Below are 20882 nucleotides of genomic sequence, written 5' to 3'. Positions count from 1 at the left end.
AAGTTTAAATCTGTGGAGAGTATTCTAATTGTTAAGATAGAACCTGAAACCTGGAAGGCCTTGCTTTGGTATCTGATCTTAAAACTAACATTCAGAACTCCCTGCACTGAAGTATCTGCTTGCAGATTGTACCTGCATCTTCAGAGTGGAACCCTGATTGTAAGTCCTTGCCTCAGAGGAGAGAGGCATCAGTACTGAGTACTGATACATAATGAAGAGTATTATTAAAGAAATATATCAAAAAGTAAGGAAAAATTTACAAATTTGTTGGGACCAGGGAGGGGGGGAGAGAGAGGGGGGGAGAGGGGGGGGGAGGAGAGAGGGGGGAGGAGAGAGGGGGGAGGAGAGAGGGGGGGGGAGAGAGAGGGGGGAGGAGAGAGGGGGGGGGAGAGAGAGGGAGTGTGTGTGTGTGTGTGTGTGTGTGTGTGTGTGTGTGTGTGTGTGTGTGTGTGTGTGTGTGTGTGTGTGTGTGTGTGTGTGTGTGTGTGTGTGTGTGTGTGTGTGTGTGTGTGTGTGTGTGTGTGTGTGTGTGTGTGTGTGTGTGTGTGTGTGTGTGTGTGTGTGTGTGTGTGTGTGTGTGTGTGTGTGTGTGTGTGTGTGTGCGCGCGCGCCCTTAACTCCTGGTGCAGATGACAACCTCATTGCACTGATCTTTTTGGTGATTGCTCATCGTGTCTTAGGCATCTGAAACCTGGCGGAGCCCATCCCTCTCCAGGTTTGTTTTTTTTTTTTACAAGGTCAAGTTGCTAGCTCGACACTCAACCCAGGCACGGATCGTGCAAGGGAGCCGGCTGGATTCGACCTCTCACCTCGAAGTCCAGCGCCAATGCCACTACACCACCAGCCAGAACTAGCGGGTTGAGCATACACAAAGGTTGAATAGGTTAGGACTCTATTCTCTGGAGTGTAGAAGAATGAAGGGGGATTTAATAGAAGTGTACAAATTTCATGATGGGTACTGATAGAGTAAATGCAAGCGGGCTTTTTCTGCTGAGGTTTGGTGAGCCTGGAACCAGAAGTCATAGGTTACGGCTGAAAGGTGAAATATTTAAGAGGATCCTGAGGTGGAACTTCTTCACTCAGATGGTGGTGCGAGTGTGGAATGAGCTACCAGTGGAAGTGGTGGATGCAGATTCAACTGCAGCTTTTAAGAGAAGCTTGGATAAGTACGTGGATGAGAGGAGTATGGTGGGCTATGGTCCAAGCGCGATTGATGGGACTTGGCAAAATAACAGTTCGGCTCAGAATAGATAGACCAAAGGACCTGTTTCTGTGCTATGACCTGGCAGGCTGTAAAGTGTGTGAATCTGGAAGGTGGTTGTGAGGGAGGGAGTGAAGAGACTACAACAAGACATCAGATTAGCTCTGACTTCAATACTCACAATTAAGATTGCCACAATGGCTCCTTGGAGAAATCCAGCTAGGACATCACTCCAGTGATGCCTGTAATCAGAGACCCGTGTGTAGCCCACGTATACTGCAAAGGCCAGCAGGAAGAACTGGATGGTAGGCCGCAGAAGCCTGGCCCACTTCCCCCTCAAACGGACCTGCAGATACAGCTGGGGAAGGGGAAGACAATGAGGAAAATTATCAAAGCTTCATTTCCTTCTCAGCAAGAATATTAAACTAAGAATTTTTAAAATAAGGGTTTAGGAAGACTATTATTCCAGATGAAATGAAGAGAAGGCTTAAATCCACACTTAAGGTGCAAGATGATTAAAAAGAAAAAGGCCATTAGTTTAGTGACTTTCACGTTCTGGGGTCACTGGATGCTGAAACTCTGGAAGTACAGCAATTACACAAGCAAAGCCTGGTTATAGCAGATACAGCAAGGTAACATTAGGGGCAGCCAGTAGCACACTGGTTAGCACAATGTTTTACAGTACAGTGACCCGGGTGCTTGTGGACCTCACATACCCCCGCCTCCCAGTGTTCCTGGCCACACTTTCTATGCCAAGAGGGTGACCATTAGCCTCAGACACCCAGGTGTGTCACAGAGGAATTTCTCAGCAATTGAAAGCTCTTTCTGGGGCTAGATCCTTTCAGGGCAAGCTATGCTTTAGTGACTGAGAGTGTCGAAATGAGGAAAGTAAATCACAATTGGACCTCCTCTGTCCATGAAGCAACTCTGTGTGCCATTCCACCAAAATTCTAAAGCTCGCTGCCAAATGGAGAATGCAGGTAGTAGTGGAAGAGGGAGAACCCCGTAGAGACCAGAACACGGTTACCTCTGCGGCAACAAGAAGTGGCCGTGCTAACCACAACTACAGTAGCAATACTTTACAGTAAGGTTCTCCCTGCGACCACGTGAGTTTCCGCAAAGTGCTCAGGATTCCTCCAGTAGTCCAAAGACCTACTGGTTGGTAGGTTGACCGGTCACTGTAAATCGGCCGGTGATTAGGTTAGGAATTAATCTGGGTGGGTGGGGAGGGGAATCTGCTGGGCAGTGCGGCGCAAAGGGTTGGAAGAGCCTATTCCGCCCCGGACCGCAATTTTAAAAATTGTCAGGATTTTGAACGATGCTGGAGCTTTCACCCAACTACTTGAACAGTGGCAGATGTTTTTTTTAATTTCGTAATCTGGAAAAGGCCCGACCTCAACTTGAAAGATGATACTGCTGATAATCTTAGCTTTCCGGCAGTTCTGCACAATAATGTTATCCTAGACTGGGTATTCAAATTACAACAACTTTTTTTATTCAGGAAAATAGCTTAAGTCCAAGAAATTTCTAATATCGTCCTATCTGTACTAAGTTATTTATCTATCTCTCTCTGTAAAACTATAAACGTACTGACTCTTACATCAACAGTGGACTTCAGAATTAGTATGAGCAGAAATGAAAGTGACAATAAATCAGTCTCGTTCATTCAGATTCATTTATTTATCGCACGTACATTAAAACATACAGTGAAATGCATTGTGTCAACAGCCAACACAACCCAAGGATATGCTGGGGGCAGCCTGGAAGTGTTGTCACACATTCTGTCACCAACATAACATGGCCATGATGTTCTTCAGAACAACACAGGAGTCAGAGGCCCGATGCTGGCAAGTCCACGTGTCCGGGCTAAGGATGACCCCCCCCCCCCCCCCCAATGCACATCGTCCCCCAGTTAACTGAGTACCATGGTCGGAGGTCCACATGAATATGGTGTTCAAAGTTCCATGATCGGCAAACCCTGGGGTCAATAGCAAAAGTTGAGGGCCTCCATGTCAGAGGCCTGATGTCTGAGAACTGGAGGTTGGAGCCTGGAGGCAGCCTGCCCTGGGGTTGGAGGACTACCTGTTTGTGCGAGTGGGTAGGAGGGAAGGAAAGAGATTTGTTTTGCTGTTGTTGCGTTGTTTTGTTGCTAACTAAATCCACACAGTGAATAGTTTGACACCTCATTGGCAGGGTGTTCTAATGAGGAACCTCACAGATTCAGTGTTATGAAGCCAATGTTCTGTTCTACTGTAGAGGGCTGAAAGACACAAAGTTGCCCTATTATTTGGGTAGGTCAGCATGGAGGAAAGCGATAGTGAATAAGCAAAGGAATGTTGAGTTAGTCTTTCCAAGACATCTTCACAAGCCCACATGGTTGGAAGACAAACTCATATGCTTTTGTGTACATCTTAAACATTTTACTTGCTAAAATGTTCTTTACCTTAAGCGTTTTCAATTAGCGGAAACTTGAAAACAAATTCTGTGGATTATATTCACAAATTACTGCCAAGGCTAAATGTTGAACTTGGCCCCAATGCAATGTTCTATTCAAAGCCATTCTGCTTAAAAAATAAACCTTATTCAGATGTACTCTGCATGAAAATATAGTGAAGATCTAGGTGAAAGTTATTGATTTTTGCCAGAGACACCTCAGATAACGTTAAGGAATTAGACAGAATGGTTTTAAAAGAGTAAGTGCAATCTAACCAGGCTTTTCAGCAACCTCTATAGTTCACTGTAATTGCAATCAACTCAACTATTAGGAGATTTTATGGAAAGACAGAACAAGCCTTGATATAGTTCACTTTAGAGCACAATGATTTCAGAACTGTTTAACTAATTACAGAAATCAGAATCAGACACACTGTATGTCACGAAATTTGTGGTTCTGTGGCAGCAGTATTGTGCAATGAATTAATAACTATAAATTACAGTGAGAAATATTATTTAAAAAAATTAAATTGAATGAGTACCGTAAATAAAAGGACAAAAACAGTGAGGTAGTGTTCATGCGTTGGTTCAATGTTTGTTCAGAAATCTGAGAGCGAAGGGGAAGACGCTGTTCTGAAAAATTTGAGTGAATGTCTTGTACCTCCACCCTGCTGGTAGTGACGAGAAGAGATGATGGGGGTCCTTAATGATGGATGGCAGCTTTTTGGGGCATTGCCCTTTGAAGATGCCCTCAATACTGTGGAGGCTAGTGCCCATGATGGAGCTGGCTGAGTTTGCAACCCTCTGCAGCCTTTGCCAATCCTGTGCAGTGGCCACTCCATAACAGACAGTGATGCAACCAGTTAGAATGCTCTCCATGGTCATAACCATTTCCCACTTAGAGAATCACACACCTTTGTTTGGGGAAAGCTCATTCAGCTCTTCAGAGAGATTTTGGCACTAAATTAAGGGGATAAGGATAGTTTGTGGGATTTGTCAAAGCAAGTAAGCTTGACAAGAATGCAATAAAACATTAACACTCTTCCTGCACTGGAATATCAAAAGACTCGTTTCATTCATTTGCTCTGGTGAAGCAGAATGGCTGTTCAAAGATCAAAAAATATTTGCATTAATTTGCTTAATCCTGTCAGTCAAGTGGGTCAGCAGAGAGAGATTCTCTACTTGACTGCGAGTCCTACACCTTCTTCAGGACTAATGAGTGGCTGCTGTGAAGACCTAGAGAGTCTCAGACCCAGTATTGTCACTCCCTGGGCAGAAGCCTGTACTTGCTGGAGTTTAGAAGAATGAGGAAGGATCTCATTGAAATTTATCAAATATGGAAAGGCCTAGATAGAGTGGATATTTGAAGATGTTTCCTATAGTAGGGCAGTCTAGGACCAGAGGGCACAGCCTCAGAATGGAAGCATGACCCTTTAGAACAGAGATGAGGAGAAATTTCTTCAGCCAGAGGGTGGTGAACCTGTGGAATTGATTGGCACAAAAGGCTGTGGAGGCTAAGTCACTGGGTATATTTAAAGCAAATGTTGATAAATTTGGTAAAGTTACAGAGAGAAGGCAGGAGAATAGGATTGATAGAGTTAATAAATCAGCTACGAACAAACTCAGTGGGCCGCATGGTGCCGCTCAGCTCTTATGACTTATGGACTTGTTCTTAAGAGTTTTTCCACTGCATAGAGCATCTTCCCACCACAGGCAGGAAAGGATTGGGAGTTTCCAATGATTCTCTCATCATTCTGAGGCCCCCATTCTGTACACCCTGAATCAAACAGACTCAACAGGTCAAATTCCCTAATTTTGGTTCTATATCTAATGGTCTATATCTTATGAACCTGCCACTTGGTTAAGGTAATTTGACTACTTACTGCTATTTATCAATGCACCAGACGGACAGACCAGAATGCAGTGGTGTGGGGACTGCTTCTGTGCCTACACCAATTCATGTTAGACAACACCCTTGCAGTCAATGGGACAGCAATCAGGTATAGGCACTAGTTCAATTTAATTTAATTTTCCTTTTTTCCTGAGGAGTTTAACTCATTCCATCCCATCCCAAAAATTTGTACCCTTCAAATTCAGGCTGGGTAGACAAATTCTATTCTATATCAACTTGTTATATATCATAATTTGGATCCATTATTTTTTACATCTAAATTCTGGATATCAACTACTCTTTGTAAAACAAAAATTCCCCTTTAGAGTCCCTTGAAAACATTTTTCCTCATACCTTAAATCTATATCACGTATACAGAGTTGCTCTCGTAATCTTATGCCTCATTAGATCTATCAAATCCTCTGTCAGCCTCCATTACCCTAGGGAAAACAAGACCAGCCTATTTCATGTCTACCCATAATCCCAATCCAGCAACATCCTAGTTAATCACTTTTGCCTTTCTCCAGCAGAACAGAACTATTCTCTATCAGGAAATCTGAGCTTAAAGCCCAACCAGAAATAAATATAACCATCAAAAATAGCTTTAAGATCTAATTGTAGTGCTTGCAACAATGCCCAATGGATAAATGGCTCACTACAGCAGACAGAATTTGTGCAACACACACAAACTCAGCAGGCCAGGCAGCGCCCATGGAAAAGCGTAAACAGTCTGCGTTTCAGGCCAAGACTCTTCTCTCAGCTCAAAACATCGACTGTTTACTCTTTCCCATAGATGCTGCGTGGCCTGCTGTTTTCCTCCAATATTTTGTGTGTGTGTTGCTTGGATTTCCAGAATTTGCAGATATACCACCACTTTCCTCCACCTAGTAGAACTTGTCTTTACTCTAAATATTTTCTCCTTTGGCTCCTCCCACTTCCTCCAAACAAAAGGTGTAGCCATGGGCACTCGCATGGGTCCCAGTGATGCCTGCCTGTTTGTTAGCTATGTGGAACACCGGTGACCCTCCTGCACTCTTCCTATGTTACATAGATGTCTGCATTGGTGCTGCTTCCTGCGCCCAAGTAGAACTCATCAACTTTGTCCACTTGCCCCCAACTTCCACCCTGCCCTCAAATTTACCTGGTCCATTTCTGACATTTCCCTCCCCTTTCTTGATCTTTATGTCTCTATCTCTGGAGACAGTTCATCTACTGATGTCTGTTACAAACCCATGGACTCTCACAGCTACCTGGGCTACCTCCTCCCACCCTGTTACGTAAAAACAGGGCTGGAGAAGGGCGAGTCAGATAGGAGAGAACAGAAGACCATGGAAGAAGGGGGAGGGGAAGGAGCACCAGAGGGAGGCAATAGGCAGGCAGGGAGATAAGATGAGAGGGGGAAAGGGGGATCAGGAATGCTTAAGGGGGGGGGGGGGCATTACCAGAAGTTCAAGAAATCAATGTACATGCCATCCCTGTCTCTCAATTCCTTCGTCTCTGCCACATCTGCTTTCGGGATGAGGCTTTTCATTCCAGAACGAAGGAGATGTCCTCTTCCTTCAAAGAAAGGGGCTTTCTTTCCTCCACCATCAACACTGCCCTCAACCGCTTCTCTTCCATTTCACGCACATCTGTTCTCACCCCATCCTCCCACCACCCTACCAGGGATAGGGTTCCTCTTGTCCTCACCTACCACCCTACCAACCTCCGTTGCCGTCTCCAAAGGGAACCCACCACCAAGCACATCTTTGGGCCCCCCCCCCCCCCCCGACTTCCTGCTTTCCTACGCGACTCCCTTGCCAATTCATCCCTCTCCACTGATCTCTCTCCTGGCACTTATCCTAACAAACGGAACCAGTACTACACCTGCGCCTACACCTCCTCCCTCACTTCCATTCAGAGCCCCGAACAGTCTTTCCAAGTGAGGCGACATTTCACCTGTTGAGTCTGTTGGGGACGTATACTGTGTTTGGTGCTCCTAGTATGGCCTCCTGTATATTGGTGATACCTGACCTAGATAGGGAGATTGCTTTGCCAAGCAACTATGCTCCGACTGCCAGAAAAAGCTGGATCTTCCAGTAGCCATCCATTTTAATTCCATTTCTCATTCTGATACGTCTATCCATGCCGTCCTCCAGTGTGAAGATGAGGCCACAATCAGATTGGAGGAATAACACCCTATATTCCGTCTGGGTAGCCTCCAACTTGATGGCATCAACACTGATTTCTCAAACTTCCGGTAATGCCCAACTGCCCCCCACTTCACCATTCCCCATTCCTTTTTCCCTCTCTCACCTTATGTTTGCCCACCCATCACTTCACTCTGGTGCTCCTCCCCCCTTTTCTTCCTTCCATGGCCTTCCGTTTTCTCCTATTGGACTCCTCCTTCTTCAGCCCTGTATCTCTTTCACCAACCAACTTCCCAGCTCTTTACTTCATCCCAGGTTTCACCTATCACCTTGTGTTTCTCTCTCCCCTCCCCCCACATTTTAACTTCTCAACATTTTTCCTTCAGTCCTGCTGAAGGGTCACAGCCTGAAACATCGACTGTACTTTTTTCCAAAGATGCTGCCTGGCCTGCTGAGTTCCTCCAGCTTTTTGTGTGTGTTGCTTGGGTTTCCAACGTCTGCAGATTTTCTCCCGTTTGTGAGAGAATTTGTGCCCCATTTCCTGAAAATTATCAGAAGTTAATTCACAGTGAACTTTACTCATTGGCATGGTGTAAGGGTCATTGTAAATGTGGGGGGGGGGCAGTGAATCACCACAGCAGCTTGGTGGGATCATTTGACCCCTCACAGAAGGGTGCATTGACCTAGAAGATGGGATAGGGGAGTAGAAAAGTGAATTGAATAGACCAAAATGTGCTGCTGGCCACGTACAAACAGGATTTGATTCCTTTGCCTTGGGTAAAAATTTACTAAAAAATAAAACTGGGATTTCAGCTTGCCAGTAGATGTGATTTATGCCTTTGTGCTAACCCAGCAGAAAATATGATGTAAAGGTCTATGTAAGTGGAATCAAATTCACATAGGAACATTATTCAGCACAAGCCAACAAGAGTGAAGGATTGTGAAATGTTGTGGGATGGAATTGTTGGTTGCAGTTTCCAGCAACCATGGGACAAAATTCTCCTATTACTGCCCCCCCCAATGATTGTCTGACACATTTCAAGCTATCAAAAAATATTTACGTTCACAGTAAATGTATTTTATACTCAACAGGCAATATTATCATTCTGTGAAATGTTGGAACTGCTGATCTGCTTTCTGCCATGCGGGGAACTGGTCCATATACATGCATTGGGTCTTTGTGTAAGCATCTGAGAAAGGGAGGGTGAATGAGAGGAGCTGGCCGGTGTAGACATGGGCACCAAGTTGGACGGAGTCTAATGAAGGAGGGAAGGAATAAGAATGGGGAGGGAGTGTATTTTGTATTTTTGATAGATATTATAAACAGCCCTTTTTTCCCCCCTTTTTTTCTTTTTTCGTTTTTTTCCTTCTTAGTTATTAGATTGTTAGATTAGTTTTTCTTGCATAAAATTTTTTTTTCTTTTTCTCTTTTCTGTTTTTTTTTAAATATATATATTATGATATACCTAGGTTTGCTTTGTTTATATGTTACTTGTATCGTCCATGATTTGGGGAGACTCATTTATATTGTAACTACTGCTTATGTATTCTTTCATGTTCAGTTGAAATGTGTATGTTTGTAATCCCATTATCTATGTATTAATCTTATTATGTTGATATTAATTATAATAATAATAATAATAATAAAAAGATTGAAAAAGAAAGAATGGAGAGGGAGGGAGGGAGGGGAAAGAGGATTTTGTTTTTGGTAACAGGCCCATCTAACCTACCGCTCCTGTACCATCGAATTACACCCATGTAAGCAATTAATTTACTAACCCCTACGCCTTTGGAACGTGAAGGAATCTGGAGCACCTGCAGAAACCCCACGCCATCATGGGGAGAAGGTACAAACTCTTTACAGACAGCGGCAGGAACTAAATCCGGGTCACTGGCGCTGTAACAATGACTATAAAACACCAAACCACGAACCATCCAACCAGACCCAGGCATATTCAGTTCCGTTCAATCTAGCTCTGTGTCACTTGTTAACTTTACGCCGCAGAGCCTGATCAACATCACGTACAATTGCAACAAAAAAAGAGCAACTCGTTCTGTCATCACACTATAGGACAAAATTGTACTGGTGGCCGTGCAGAGAAGATTCACAGTGTGAGAAGTGAATGGATAAGCTGAAGTCGATTTGCTCTGTTCAGCATGGCTGTTTATGGGGAACTAATAGGTATATAAACTAATGAAGGGTGTAGATAGGAAACTCTTCCTCAAGGCAGAGGTATCAAAAACTAGAGGGTCAGGGGTAGAGAAAATCTGAGTTCAAAGGGCGGTTGAGAACTCAGAATGCACTGCCTGAGTGGTGGTGATGGTACATATCTAATCGTCAAGGCCGAGTTAGCTACAGACCACGTGCTGGTGTATGGGACTGCTATAAAGTTATTTGATAGCCAGCAGGGCCATGGATGGCAGACAGGCCTGTCTCTGTGGCTCCATATTTCAAAAGGATAAGGTTGCTTATTTAATAATCAGTCACTAGAGGGAGTTCTCAGAAAATTAACTTGCACACTGGATAATCCTACTCTGCAATATTCAAACTTCAAAACAAAACATCAGATTTCCTACCTATCGAGCTGCTGGGCTGTCACCAAAGCCACAAAGCACACAGTGTTGAAATTCAGATTTTGATTTGAAAGGATCCCCTGGAGCGTAGAAGAATATAAGTATAGATAGAAGTATAGAAGTATATAAAATTATGATGGGTATAGATAGAGTGAATGCAAGCAGGCTTTTTCCACTGAGGCTGGGGGAGAAAATAAACAGAGGACATGGGTAAAGGGCGAAGGGGGAAAAGTTTAAAGGGAACATGGGGGGGGGGCTTCTTCACACAGAGAGTGGTGGGAGTGTGGAATGAGCTGCCAGCTGAAGTGGTAAATGTGGGCTCACTTTTAACATTTAAGAAAAACTTGGACAGGTACATGGATGAAAGGGGTATGGAGGAATGTGGTCCAGGTGCAGGTCAGTGGGACTAGGCAGGAAAATGGTTCGGCACAGCCAAGAAGGGCCAAAAGGCCTGTTTCTATGCTGTAATGTTCTATGGTTCTAACAAAAACTTCTCACTGAATGTCAGCAAAACCAAAGAGCGGATTATTGACTGCAGGAGGAAGAAGCCAGTGGCCCGCAAGCCAGTCCTCATCAGAAGTGGAATGTCAGTAGCTTTAAATTCCTAGGAGCTAGCATAGCAGAGAATCTTCTCATTACTACCATTAGGGAGGAGGTACAGGAGCATGACGACACACACACAATGTTTTAGGAACAGCTTCTTCCCCTCTGCCATTGGATTTCCAAGCAGTCCATGAACAGTACCTCACCATTTTTGGTAGCTTGTGAGCCAGCGCAGTTTCACTCAAGTAGGTTCGCCTACTCATCGACAGTGGTACTTGGACCCAGTCACAAAGAGGGGGAAAAGTCATGACTTGATGCAGACTATTTACAATACCGCCCTTATTCTGTGGCTCTAACCTAATCCAATCTTGCACCAGTGACCTAGGTTTATTCCTGCTGCTCTCTGCAAGGAGCTTGTACGTTCTCCCTGTGATGGTGTGGGTTTCCTCCAGGTGCTCCAGTTTCCTCCCACGCAGCAAGAACGTAATAGATTAACTGGTCACGTCAAGTCACTTTTATTGTCATTTCGACCATAACTGCTGGTACAGTACATAGTAAAAATGAGACGTTTTTCAGGACCATGGTGTCACATGACAGTACAAAAACTAGACTGAACTATGTAATAAAAAAAAAAACAGAGAAAGCTACACTAGACTACAGACCTACACTGGACTGTATAAAGTGCACAAAAACAGTGCAGGCATTACAATAAATAATAAACAGGATAGTAGGGCAGTACGGTGTCAGTCCAGGCTCTGGGTATTGAGGAGTCTGATAGCTTGGGGGAAGAAACTGTTACATAGTCTGGTCGTGAGAGCCCGAATACTTCGGAGCCTTTTCCCCAGACGGCAGGAGGGAGAAGAGATTGTATGAGGGGTGCATGGGGTCCTTCATAATGCTGTTTCCTTTGAGGATGCAGCGTGTAGTGTAAATGTCCGTGATGGCAGGAAGAGATCTTCTCAGCTGACTTCACTATCCGCTGCAGGGTCTTGCGATCCGAGATGGTGCAATTTCCGAACCAGGCAGTGATGCAGCTGCTCAGGATGCTCTCAATACAACCCTTGTAGAATGTGATGAGGATGGTGGGTGGGAGATGGACTTTCCTCAGCCTTCGTAGATTGTCTATGATTAGGCAAGGGTTAAATCTGGGTTTGTTGGGTGGTGCAGCTCGAGGGGCTGGAAGAGCCTATTTTGCACTGTATCTCAATAAACAGATGAATTAACAGTTAAAGAAATCTGATTTCCCTTTCCTCAAACTTTTGACACCTTTACATTATGTTTCTCCAGCATTTTGTGCACATCACAATTAAACTTTCCTCTTTCAGGAAAAGCAAACCTATTTTGTACAATCACTCTTCATAACTCAACCCTCGGAAGCCAACCATCAGCACGGTTAATTTTAGATGCTCTTTTTCCAAGATCAATATCACTGCTAAGGTGTGGAGCATTTGATGTGATCTGACAAGGAGTTTTTCCATTCTTGGTCTCTTTCTCTCATACAGACAAAATGAGTTTCAATTACTTTGAGACTTCACTGTAGCAGAGGACTGATTGATTAGCACACTGAACCATTCTGAAGGGAAGACACATCGTATGGTTTCACTAAGTCATGCAACACACAAAAAATGCTGGAGGAACTTAGCAGGCCAGGCAGCATCTATGGAAAATTGTAAACAGTCGAAGTAAATGCTCTAGTAACAATTGTTTGGTGACAATAAAGTGAAGTAAAGTGACTCAATTGTTGGCTTTACATGCTGTCTCTTTCCTCAGGAATATCCTGAATAAATAAGATTGGGTTGAAATTTATCATTTAGTTGTTCGTACTTAATATCAGTATACAGTGAGTCCTTCATCAGGACTCACTAAGTCATTCTCCTGCTCAGTGAAGATGAAGGGACTTGAGGGTTCCTTCAGGTCTGGTCTTTAACCTTTCAACATTTTTGCTGACAGCATTTTCCACTTCATTACCTCGTAAAATTCCATTATGCCTTTCCTCAGCTGTGCCCACACCACATATATCCATCCCTTAAAATCAGCCTTTCTAAAATTTGCCTCAATTGATGCCATCCTCTCCTTTACAAAATTCGATTTACTGCCAAGCTTCACACAACACACTCGTGTTTATTTTCTATGTTAAAGCCACAATGATTATCTTTGACCCCATACACTAAAACCACGGCATAAAGTGACAGGAAAGAAATGAATCTTGGAAGCGGAATGCAATTAACAGTTGCTGTATACTGATATTAAGTACGAACAACTAAATGATAAATTTCAACCCAATCTTATTTATTCAGGATATTCCTGAGGAAAGAGACAGCATGTAAAGCCAACAATTGAGTCACTTTACTTCACTTTATTGTCACCAAACAATTGTTACTAGAGCATACAATCATTGCAGAGATATTTGATTCTGCGCTTCGCACTCCCTGAAGTACAAATCAAAGTAAATATAACAAAATTTAAATTATAAATCATAATTAGAAAATAGAAAAGGGAAAGTAAGGTAGTGCAAGTCAGGTCCAGATAGTTGGAAGGTACGGCCCAGATCCGGGTCAGGGTCCCTTCAGCAGTCTTATCACAGTTGGAAAGAAGCTGTTCCCAAATCTGGCCGTACAAATCTTCAAGTTCCTAAACCATCTCCCGGAGGGAAGAGGGACAAAAAGTGTGTTGGCTGGGTGGGTCTTGTCCTTGATTATCCTGGCAGCACTGCTCCGACAGCGTGTGATGTAAAGTGAGTCCAAGGATGGAAGATTGGTTTGTGTGATGTGCTGGACTAGGTTCACGATCTTCTGCAGCTTCTTCCAGTCTTGGACAGGACAACTTCCATACCAGATTGTGATGCAAACTAGAAGAATGCTTTCTACGGTGCATCTATAAAAAATAGTGAGGGTTTTAGGGGACAGGACAAATTTCTTCAGCTTTCTCAGGAAGTAAAGGCAACAGTGGGCCTTCTTGGCAGTGGACTCTGCTTGGTTAGACCAAGTCAGGTCATTTGTGATATTCACTCCGAGAAACTTAAAGCTTTTGACCTATTTCACCTGTGCACCACTAATGTAGATGGGGTCGTGCGGTCCGCTACTCCTTTTTAAGTCAACAACCAATTCCTTCATCTTGCTGACATTGAGGTATAGGTTATTGTCTTCGCACCATGCCACCAGGTTCTTAATTTCCTCTCTGTACTCAGACCCATCATTACCCAAGATACGGCCTACAATTGTGGTATCATCAGCAAACATATATATTGAGTTCGATGGAAACTTGGCTACACAATCATGGGTGTACAGTGAGTACAGCAGGGGGCTGAGTACACAGCCTTGAGGGGCACCGGTGCTCAGAGTGATTGTAGAGGAGAGCTTGTCCCCTATTTTTACAGCCCTGGTCCTGTCTGTGAGGAAGTTGAAGATCCAGCTGCAGATCTGAGTGCTAAGACCCAGGTTCCGGAGTTAGACCCAGTTCTACTTTATTGTAGAACTAAGAGTAGATAACAGGCAAATATCAAAAGACCTCTTAAGATGATTGCTATATGACCAAGTATAACATTAAAAACTTTCTGACTGCAGTAACAAAGGTGTTTTTGCATCTATCTGCAGACTAAGTATTTCATACTCCCATAGCAATAATGACCCAAAATATACACACAGTGGCCACTTTGTTAGGTACTTCCTGCACCAAATAAAATGGCCACTGAATGAATACTCATGGCCTTCTGCTTCTGAAGCCCACACACTTCCAAGGTTCATGTTGTGGACTCAGTAATGCTCTTCTACACACCACTGCTGCAACATATGGTTATTCCAGTTACTGTTGCCTTCCTGTCAGCTTGAAACAGTCTGGCCATTCTCCACTGACCTGTCTCATTAACAAGGCATTTTCTCCCACTCACTGGATTTTTTTTTGTTTTTCGCACCATCTTCTGTAAATTCTAGAGGCTGCTGTGAGTGAAAATCCCAGGAGATTAGCTATTTCTGAGATACTCAAACCACTCAATCTGGCATCAACAATCATTCCACGATCGAAGTAACTTAGATAACATTGCGTTCCCATTCTGATGTTTGATCTGAACAACAACTGAACCTCTTGAATATCATTGCCTGCTCTTATGCATTGAACTGCTGCCAAATGATTGGCTGACTAGATATTCATATTAATGACCAAATGTACCTAATGAAGTGGTCTCAGAGTGTACTTACACATGGAATAATCTGTCTAGATGGCATGCAGACAAAAGCTTTTCATTGTATTTTGGTACGTCACAACAATAAAACAATTACTTGTTTTACTCTATCGTAATGTTTTCAATTCATTTCCATAATTCACCCCTTGGAAGTCAAGTATCAGCATGGGGAATTGAAGTTGCAACAACTGAACCTCTTGACCATGTCAGCATGCTTTTATGCATTGAGTTGCTGCCACATGATTGGCTGATGAGATATTTACCAACAAGGTGAAGAGGTATAACTAATAACTTTCTCACTGTTCTTTCACATTATACACAAATTAGTTTTTAAACAAACGCATCTGCCCTCACATTCATAGCTGGAAGCAAATAATGGGTCTCGGAGTTATTGAGTAGGATATGACAAGTATTTGTGGGTACTTACTGAGAGAAAAACCATGCAGTACATTCCAAATGACGAGTGGCCAGAATAAAATGATAACCTGCAAAATATTAAACATTTAGTCATTTGAATTATATAGCTGCTCCATTCTCTGTAGATCAAAGTAGAGCCCAGCTCAGAAGTTAAACTTTAGCTTATCATGCAGTACCTTGTAAAAGTAATTAGCCCCCAACCCTTTGCTCACGTAAATGACTATTACAACCAGGGGTTTTTAACTTTAATCACTTTAACTGAGAGTTTTTATTTGTGAATCACATGCTCCTTTTTCACAGTAGAGCCCAAAAAGTAGGGAGAACTGTTGAAAGATTGTAAGGACAAAAGCTGAAGTATCAGCAGTCCACCCCCCTTTGTTCTGTACTTAGTTGAACCACCTCTTGCCTCAATTACAGCCAATAATCTTTCTTGGATAAGTCCATTGCTTTACATGATATGATGTAACACAATTTGCACATTCCTCCTTGCAAATTTGCTCAAGTTGTGTCAGTTAGTTGGGCAGTGGCAGTGGACAGCAGTCTTGAGGTCTTGCCAGAGATGGTTAATTGGGTTAAGGTCAGGACTCTGAATGGGCCACTCAAGGAACATCAACTTTCTTCATTTGAAGCCACTCCATTGTTGCTCTGGCAGTGTGCTTTGGGTCGTTGTTCTGCTAAAAGATAAACTTCCTCCCTAATTTGAACTTACAGGCAGAGGGTGGCAAATTTTTATCCCAGATCTCTCTGTATCGAGCAGTGTTCATTGTCCCATCAATTCCGACCAGATTTCCAGTCCCTGCTGTTGGAAAACATCCTAATGGCATGATGCCAACTCCACCATAATTTATAGTATGGATTGTGTTACCTGGCTGATACGCAGTATTAGATTTAAAGTCCCACTTAAGTTTCATCCGACAATAATAACTTCTAAGTGACGCTTGCTAAGTCTTTACAGGCAAGGATTGCCTTTTTTTCTAAGCCAGGGCATCTTCCTTGCTACTCTTCCATAAATACCCCTTTTGTGCAAGGCCTTGGAGATTGTGAAGCCATGAACTTAATTGGCTTTGGCAGCTCACTCAGAGTGACTGTTGGCAACAGAGCAGCTTCCCTTACAAGTGTCATTGTTCTCTGGTGAAGATGGGCAGTCTGACCTTGGCAGTGTGACTGTAGTTTCATGTTTTTCCACTTTTTCATGATGATCTGTGGTAAGTTCAGTGCCATTGTCTTGTACCCTTCCCCTAACTTGTTCTTCTCTATTATCATTTTCCCTGACTCGTCGTCAATACTCTTTTGTCTTCATTTTGGTTTGGTCTGATGAAAATGTACCATACTGTTGGACCTTAAAGAAAGGGGGAGTATTTATTCTTATGAATTAATTGAAAACAGTTGATTCTCCAAATTGTCTACATCACCAAATTGGGTGAGTTGGTAAGATAAAATATTACACCTGAGGAAAGTTAGCATGGTAATTACAAATGGGATGAATACTTTTTTCAGTCTCACTATTTTGGTTTCTAATTTTTTTGGTAAATTTTTGACAGGTTTTGGAAATTTTCTTTTAATTTGACATGATGCACAATGTTCTGTAGATTAGCTCAAAATCCTACTTCAATATAGCTTAAATTTAGAAAACGAGACAGTAAAGTGTGAAAATTGCTGTGGGGGCTGAATACTTTTTCAAGGCACTGTATGTAGATCACAAAATTACTGTCACAAGCTATCAGGTTAATGCCAGCAGTGTTTGTTCTGAGCAGTACATCTGGAAATAATACTGCTCAAACTTTTAAGAAAAGGTTATCTTGAAGGTATTGTTTCACAGTGATATGTTGCTTAAATAGAGTTGGCCACACTCCATTTTTCCATCAAATATGAATCTGCGCAAGTAACATCAAAAATCCATTCCACAGTGAAGGATTTGCGACTGTCTCTCTCCGGTCTGGGCAGAACTCAATAAGGACCACCGAATGGAGGTCAGGAATAAGAATCCAAAACTCATTCTTGCTTTCACTACTGCAATGGCATCATGGCAATTCCTGCATCTCGTCATTCACCCCCTTTGGGCAGCACCACTGTGTCACCTTATCACTCTAAACTTCCACATTTTCACCACAGTTTTCCTCGATTGCCTCTATCTCTTCCCTTTTTCTTTACAAATTAAAACATGTTCTGTCGCCAACTTCTCTCAGCTCCAATAAAAGGTCAGCAACCTTGAACATTAATACTGTTTCTTCCCTCTCAGATGCCGCCTGCCCTACTGACCATTTTTGACATTTTCTGTTTCTATGTCAGGGTTTTAATACCTGCAGTATTTTAGTTCTGAGGACCTCAATTGATCCCTTGTTTGAGGAATGGATGCATCCTAGCCTTGGGGGCTCAGGATCTGTCTCTGATTACTGGTTAGGAATAACTTGTAAGTGCCAGGTTTCCCAACCTGGGGTCCATAATGCCTCCATTAATGGTAGGGGTCCATAGCATTAAAAAAGTTTGGGAACCCTTGTTGCTCACTTTAATTTTTTATTAGGAAGGTATTGTAAAGAGCCAGGACTTGGTTTGAGAGAACATATTCCTCAAAAGCTGCAACACTCCAATATGCCTCCAACGGAGGGCATGCCAAAGATTTTCAAGGTGGCTCCAGCGAACAACACAACCAACACCAACATCCTTTAAACAGTTCAGAAACCACTTCATTTACACCATCTTCTAAATATGATTCCACTATTAAGCTGCAGCGACCGGAACCTGTCATTTGCATTTTGACATTGTGCTTTTGGGCTGAATGAGCGATCATGCACTTTTCTGTCTCCAAGGGGGTTTGGTGAGGTTTGGAGCAGAGTCTGCGGCCCGAAAGCCTGGAGACAGTGCAAGCTCACGGTCGACTCCGTTGCTTCTCTCCGATTCAGGCATCAAGCAAGGCTGAAGTCGACGAAGGAGAGAGTGGAGGAAGGACAGGAGTTGGCGCCATCCGCCTGCACTTGAAAGGTCTTCCTCTCCCTCTCACTAGCTGCTGTTGGAGAGATGTGCAGGAGCCTTGGAATCGAGGTCACAAGGATTGATTGGCGAGGCTGTGGACCCATTTTAGGGTCTTTGGGTTTCATGTTAACTGTGTATAGTCGGGCCTCCTTATCCGCGAGCTCTGCATGCGCGAATTCAACCAACCCTGAATCGAGAAAACCCAGGTGTGCTCTTCCAGCACTTGTTCAAGTATTGTTTGCCTCGCATCTCATTCGCTCGCTACTTTGTTCCTGTGAAAACATAGCTCCTAAAAAGCAACTAGGTGGTCAAAGCAATTCCTCTAAGGATAAGAGGGGGTGTAAAGTGCTATCTCTCGCTGAGAATGTAGAAATATTAGATCTTTTGAAAAGCATCTGCAATTCTGAAGTCTCGAAGTTCAACGCTTGAAGATCCTCAGCCCTCAACCTCCACAGTTCCTGACTTTAGTATTATTGAGCCTCCTCCAGAGCGTCCTTGTTCTCTAAACAAGACAGTGTAACAACTACTGTACAGGTATTACAAGCTTTACTCATTGTTTGATCATTGTTTGCCTCCTGTCTTGTTCGTTCGCTGCTTGTGTTGTGAGCGAGAGGAACACGTACGGTTTTTTTTCATTGTCAATATTCCCTAAACAGGACAGTGTAACAACTATTTACATAGCATTTCCATTGTATTAGGTGTTATAAGTTCTGTAATCTAGAGATGATTAAAAGTTTTACTCGTTGTTTACCTCGCCAACTATTTACATAGCATTTACATTGTGTTAGGTATTATAAGAAATCTAGGGAGGATGCGCATAAGTTATATGCAAACACTACACCACTTTATATAAGGGACTTGAGCATCCGTGTTTTTTGGTATCCGCAGGGGGTCCCGGAACCAATTCCCTCGTGGATAAGGAGGGCCGACTGTATCTGGATTCTGGTTACCTTTTTCCCCTGTTTTTGAGTGGTTTGATCAGGGAGATTGATGCAGACTGGACTAGTGGCCTGCACTGGACTAGTGGCCTGCACTGGGCTAGCGGCATGGCACTCAACTGATCTAAACCAAACACTGGACCCCTGGTTTGATGTTTGATATTCACCCGTTTTTTTTGCCATTTACACAATTTTTTTTGCACGTGGGGTGTTTGATGTTTTCTTGAACAGGTTCCATGGTGTTTCTTTGTTTCATGGCTGTAAAAGAATGAACCTCAGATTTGTATTCTGTATACGTACTTTGAACCTCAGTGACTGTTCAATGCTTTTAACTGACATGAGTCAATTGTGAGAGGCACAAAATCAGTGGAAATCCTATCAGCAATGCTGTGTTTCTGAAAATCAACTACTGTGTTCCCCGCAAGAGATGCACAGTAACACCATCACTGGAACACCTTATGGAAAACTCAGAATTTAATGAACCGCATTCAACCTGAAACATTAACTGCTTGTCTTTCCACAGATGCTGCCCGACTTGTTGTGAGCTTCGAATAGTTTCTGATTTTATTTCAGATTTTCAGTATCTGTAGCATTTTTTGGTCTTCGCTCCCTTAGGAAGAACTCAGCTCAGCCTTTGCTTTCCAAATCCACTTGGATACATCACAGTCGGCTGACTACATCCCTCAGAGAGCAGCTGCCAGCTGTTTTAGTCCATGTGCAGGTGTTTTAGTCAAGAGAGATGCCAGGTTGGGAGAAGCAGACAATGACCAAGTCCAAAGTGCTCAGTTCCAAAAGACCACTGCAGAGATTAGAAGATGCAGAGCAGTGTGAAACTGTTGGTTGGAATGAACAGCAAACGGTGAAACTTTTGAATTCTTTCCAAATGTAGGCAAGGTTATAAATAAAATAAACCTTGAACTTCAGTTGATTCACAGGATGCAGGTGCTGCTGACAGAGAATATTTACTACCAAACCCAAAGCGTCCTTGATGTGAATGACTTCAGTCATTTACGAGGGCAGTCGTTATCAGATAGTCCTATTGTCATAGCACCAGTGCTGCACACAGCCTAAATTGGAGAGTGTGTCAGATTTCTTTCCTTGATGTACATTATGAAATCATATGTGTTTTTAATCCACAGTCCAACAGTTTCATGGTTACAGTTATTGATTACACCAAATTGATTTCTTACAGAATGGCTTTGGGCCCAGCCTTTGACCAGCAGTTCTGCCTATCCACTGTGCTACCACACCCTGTTGTTCATCCATTGAGCTGCACCCTTCAAGGAACTTGAATAAGATACTGAAGCCATTAGGTTAATATAAATGACTTTTGACACTCCTCTTTAGAAAACATACTACTGCAAGTTATCTGCAAAACCAGAAATGTGGAAGATGTTACACAAACTGGCAATGATTCATTGGAAAAGAGAAGCAGAATCATTTGCAATTATACAAAAAGGATCCCAAATCATTTCCCCCATTGGCTAAGGTCTTTAAGTCAAAGCAGTTCCACTGGGTGAATGCCTAGGTCTGAAGAATCTGATGGTCTCCACCCGATTCAGAAGGTTCACCACATGCAGCCAGCACAAGATTGATGCTAAACTGATTC

The 20882-nt window shown here is 43.0% G+C and overlaps 1 protein-coding gene across 3 annotated transcripts in view; it reads right to left on the bottom strand.

Moving 5' to 3' along the window:
* Positions 1-20882, bottom strand: part of LOC140739782 (phospholipid phosphatase 2-like) — a 131828-nt gene that overhangs the window by 6669 nt on the left and 104277 nt on the right. For all 3 annotated transcript variants that reach the window (XM_073068297.1, XM_073068296.1, XM_073068298.1), the window contains 2 exons: positions 15376-15433; positions 1383-1559 (listed from right to left, as the gene is read on the bottom strand). In XM_073068297.1, the coding sequence (XP_072924398.1) occupies positions 1383-1559; positions 15376-15433 (235 nt within the window). The remainder of the gene's footprint in view (positions 1-1382; positions 1560-15375; positions 15434-20882) is intronic.

Source organism: Hemitrygon akajei, chromosome 16 (genome assembly GCF_048418815.1).
Source record: "Hemitrygon akajei chromosome 16, sHemAka1.3, whole genome shotgun sequence".
NCBI classification, from domain to species: domain Eukaryota; kingdom Metazoa; phylum Chordata; class Chondrichthyes; order Myliobatiformes; family Dasyatidae; genus Hemitrygon; species Hemitrygon akajei.
Note: the sequence above shows the minus strand (reverse complement) of the source record. Positions and strands in the feature narration are given on the sequence as shown.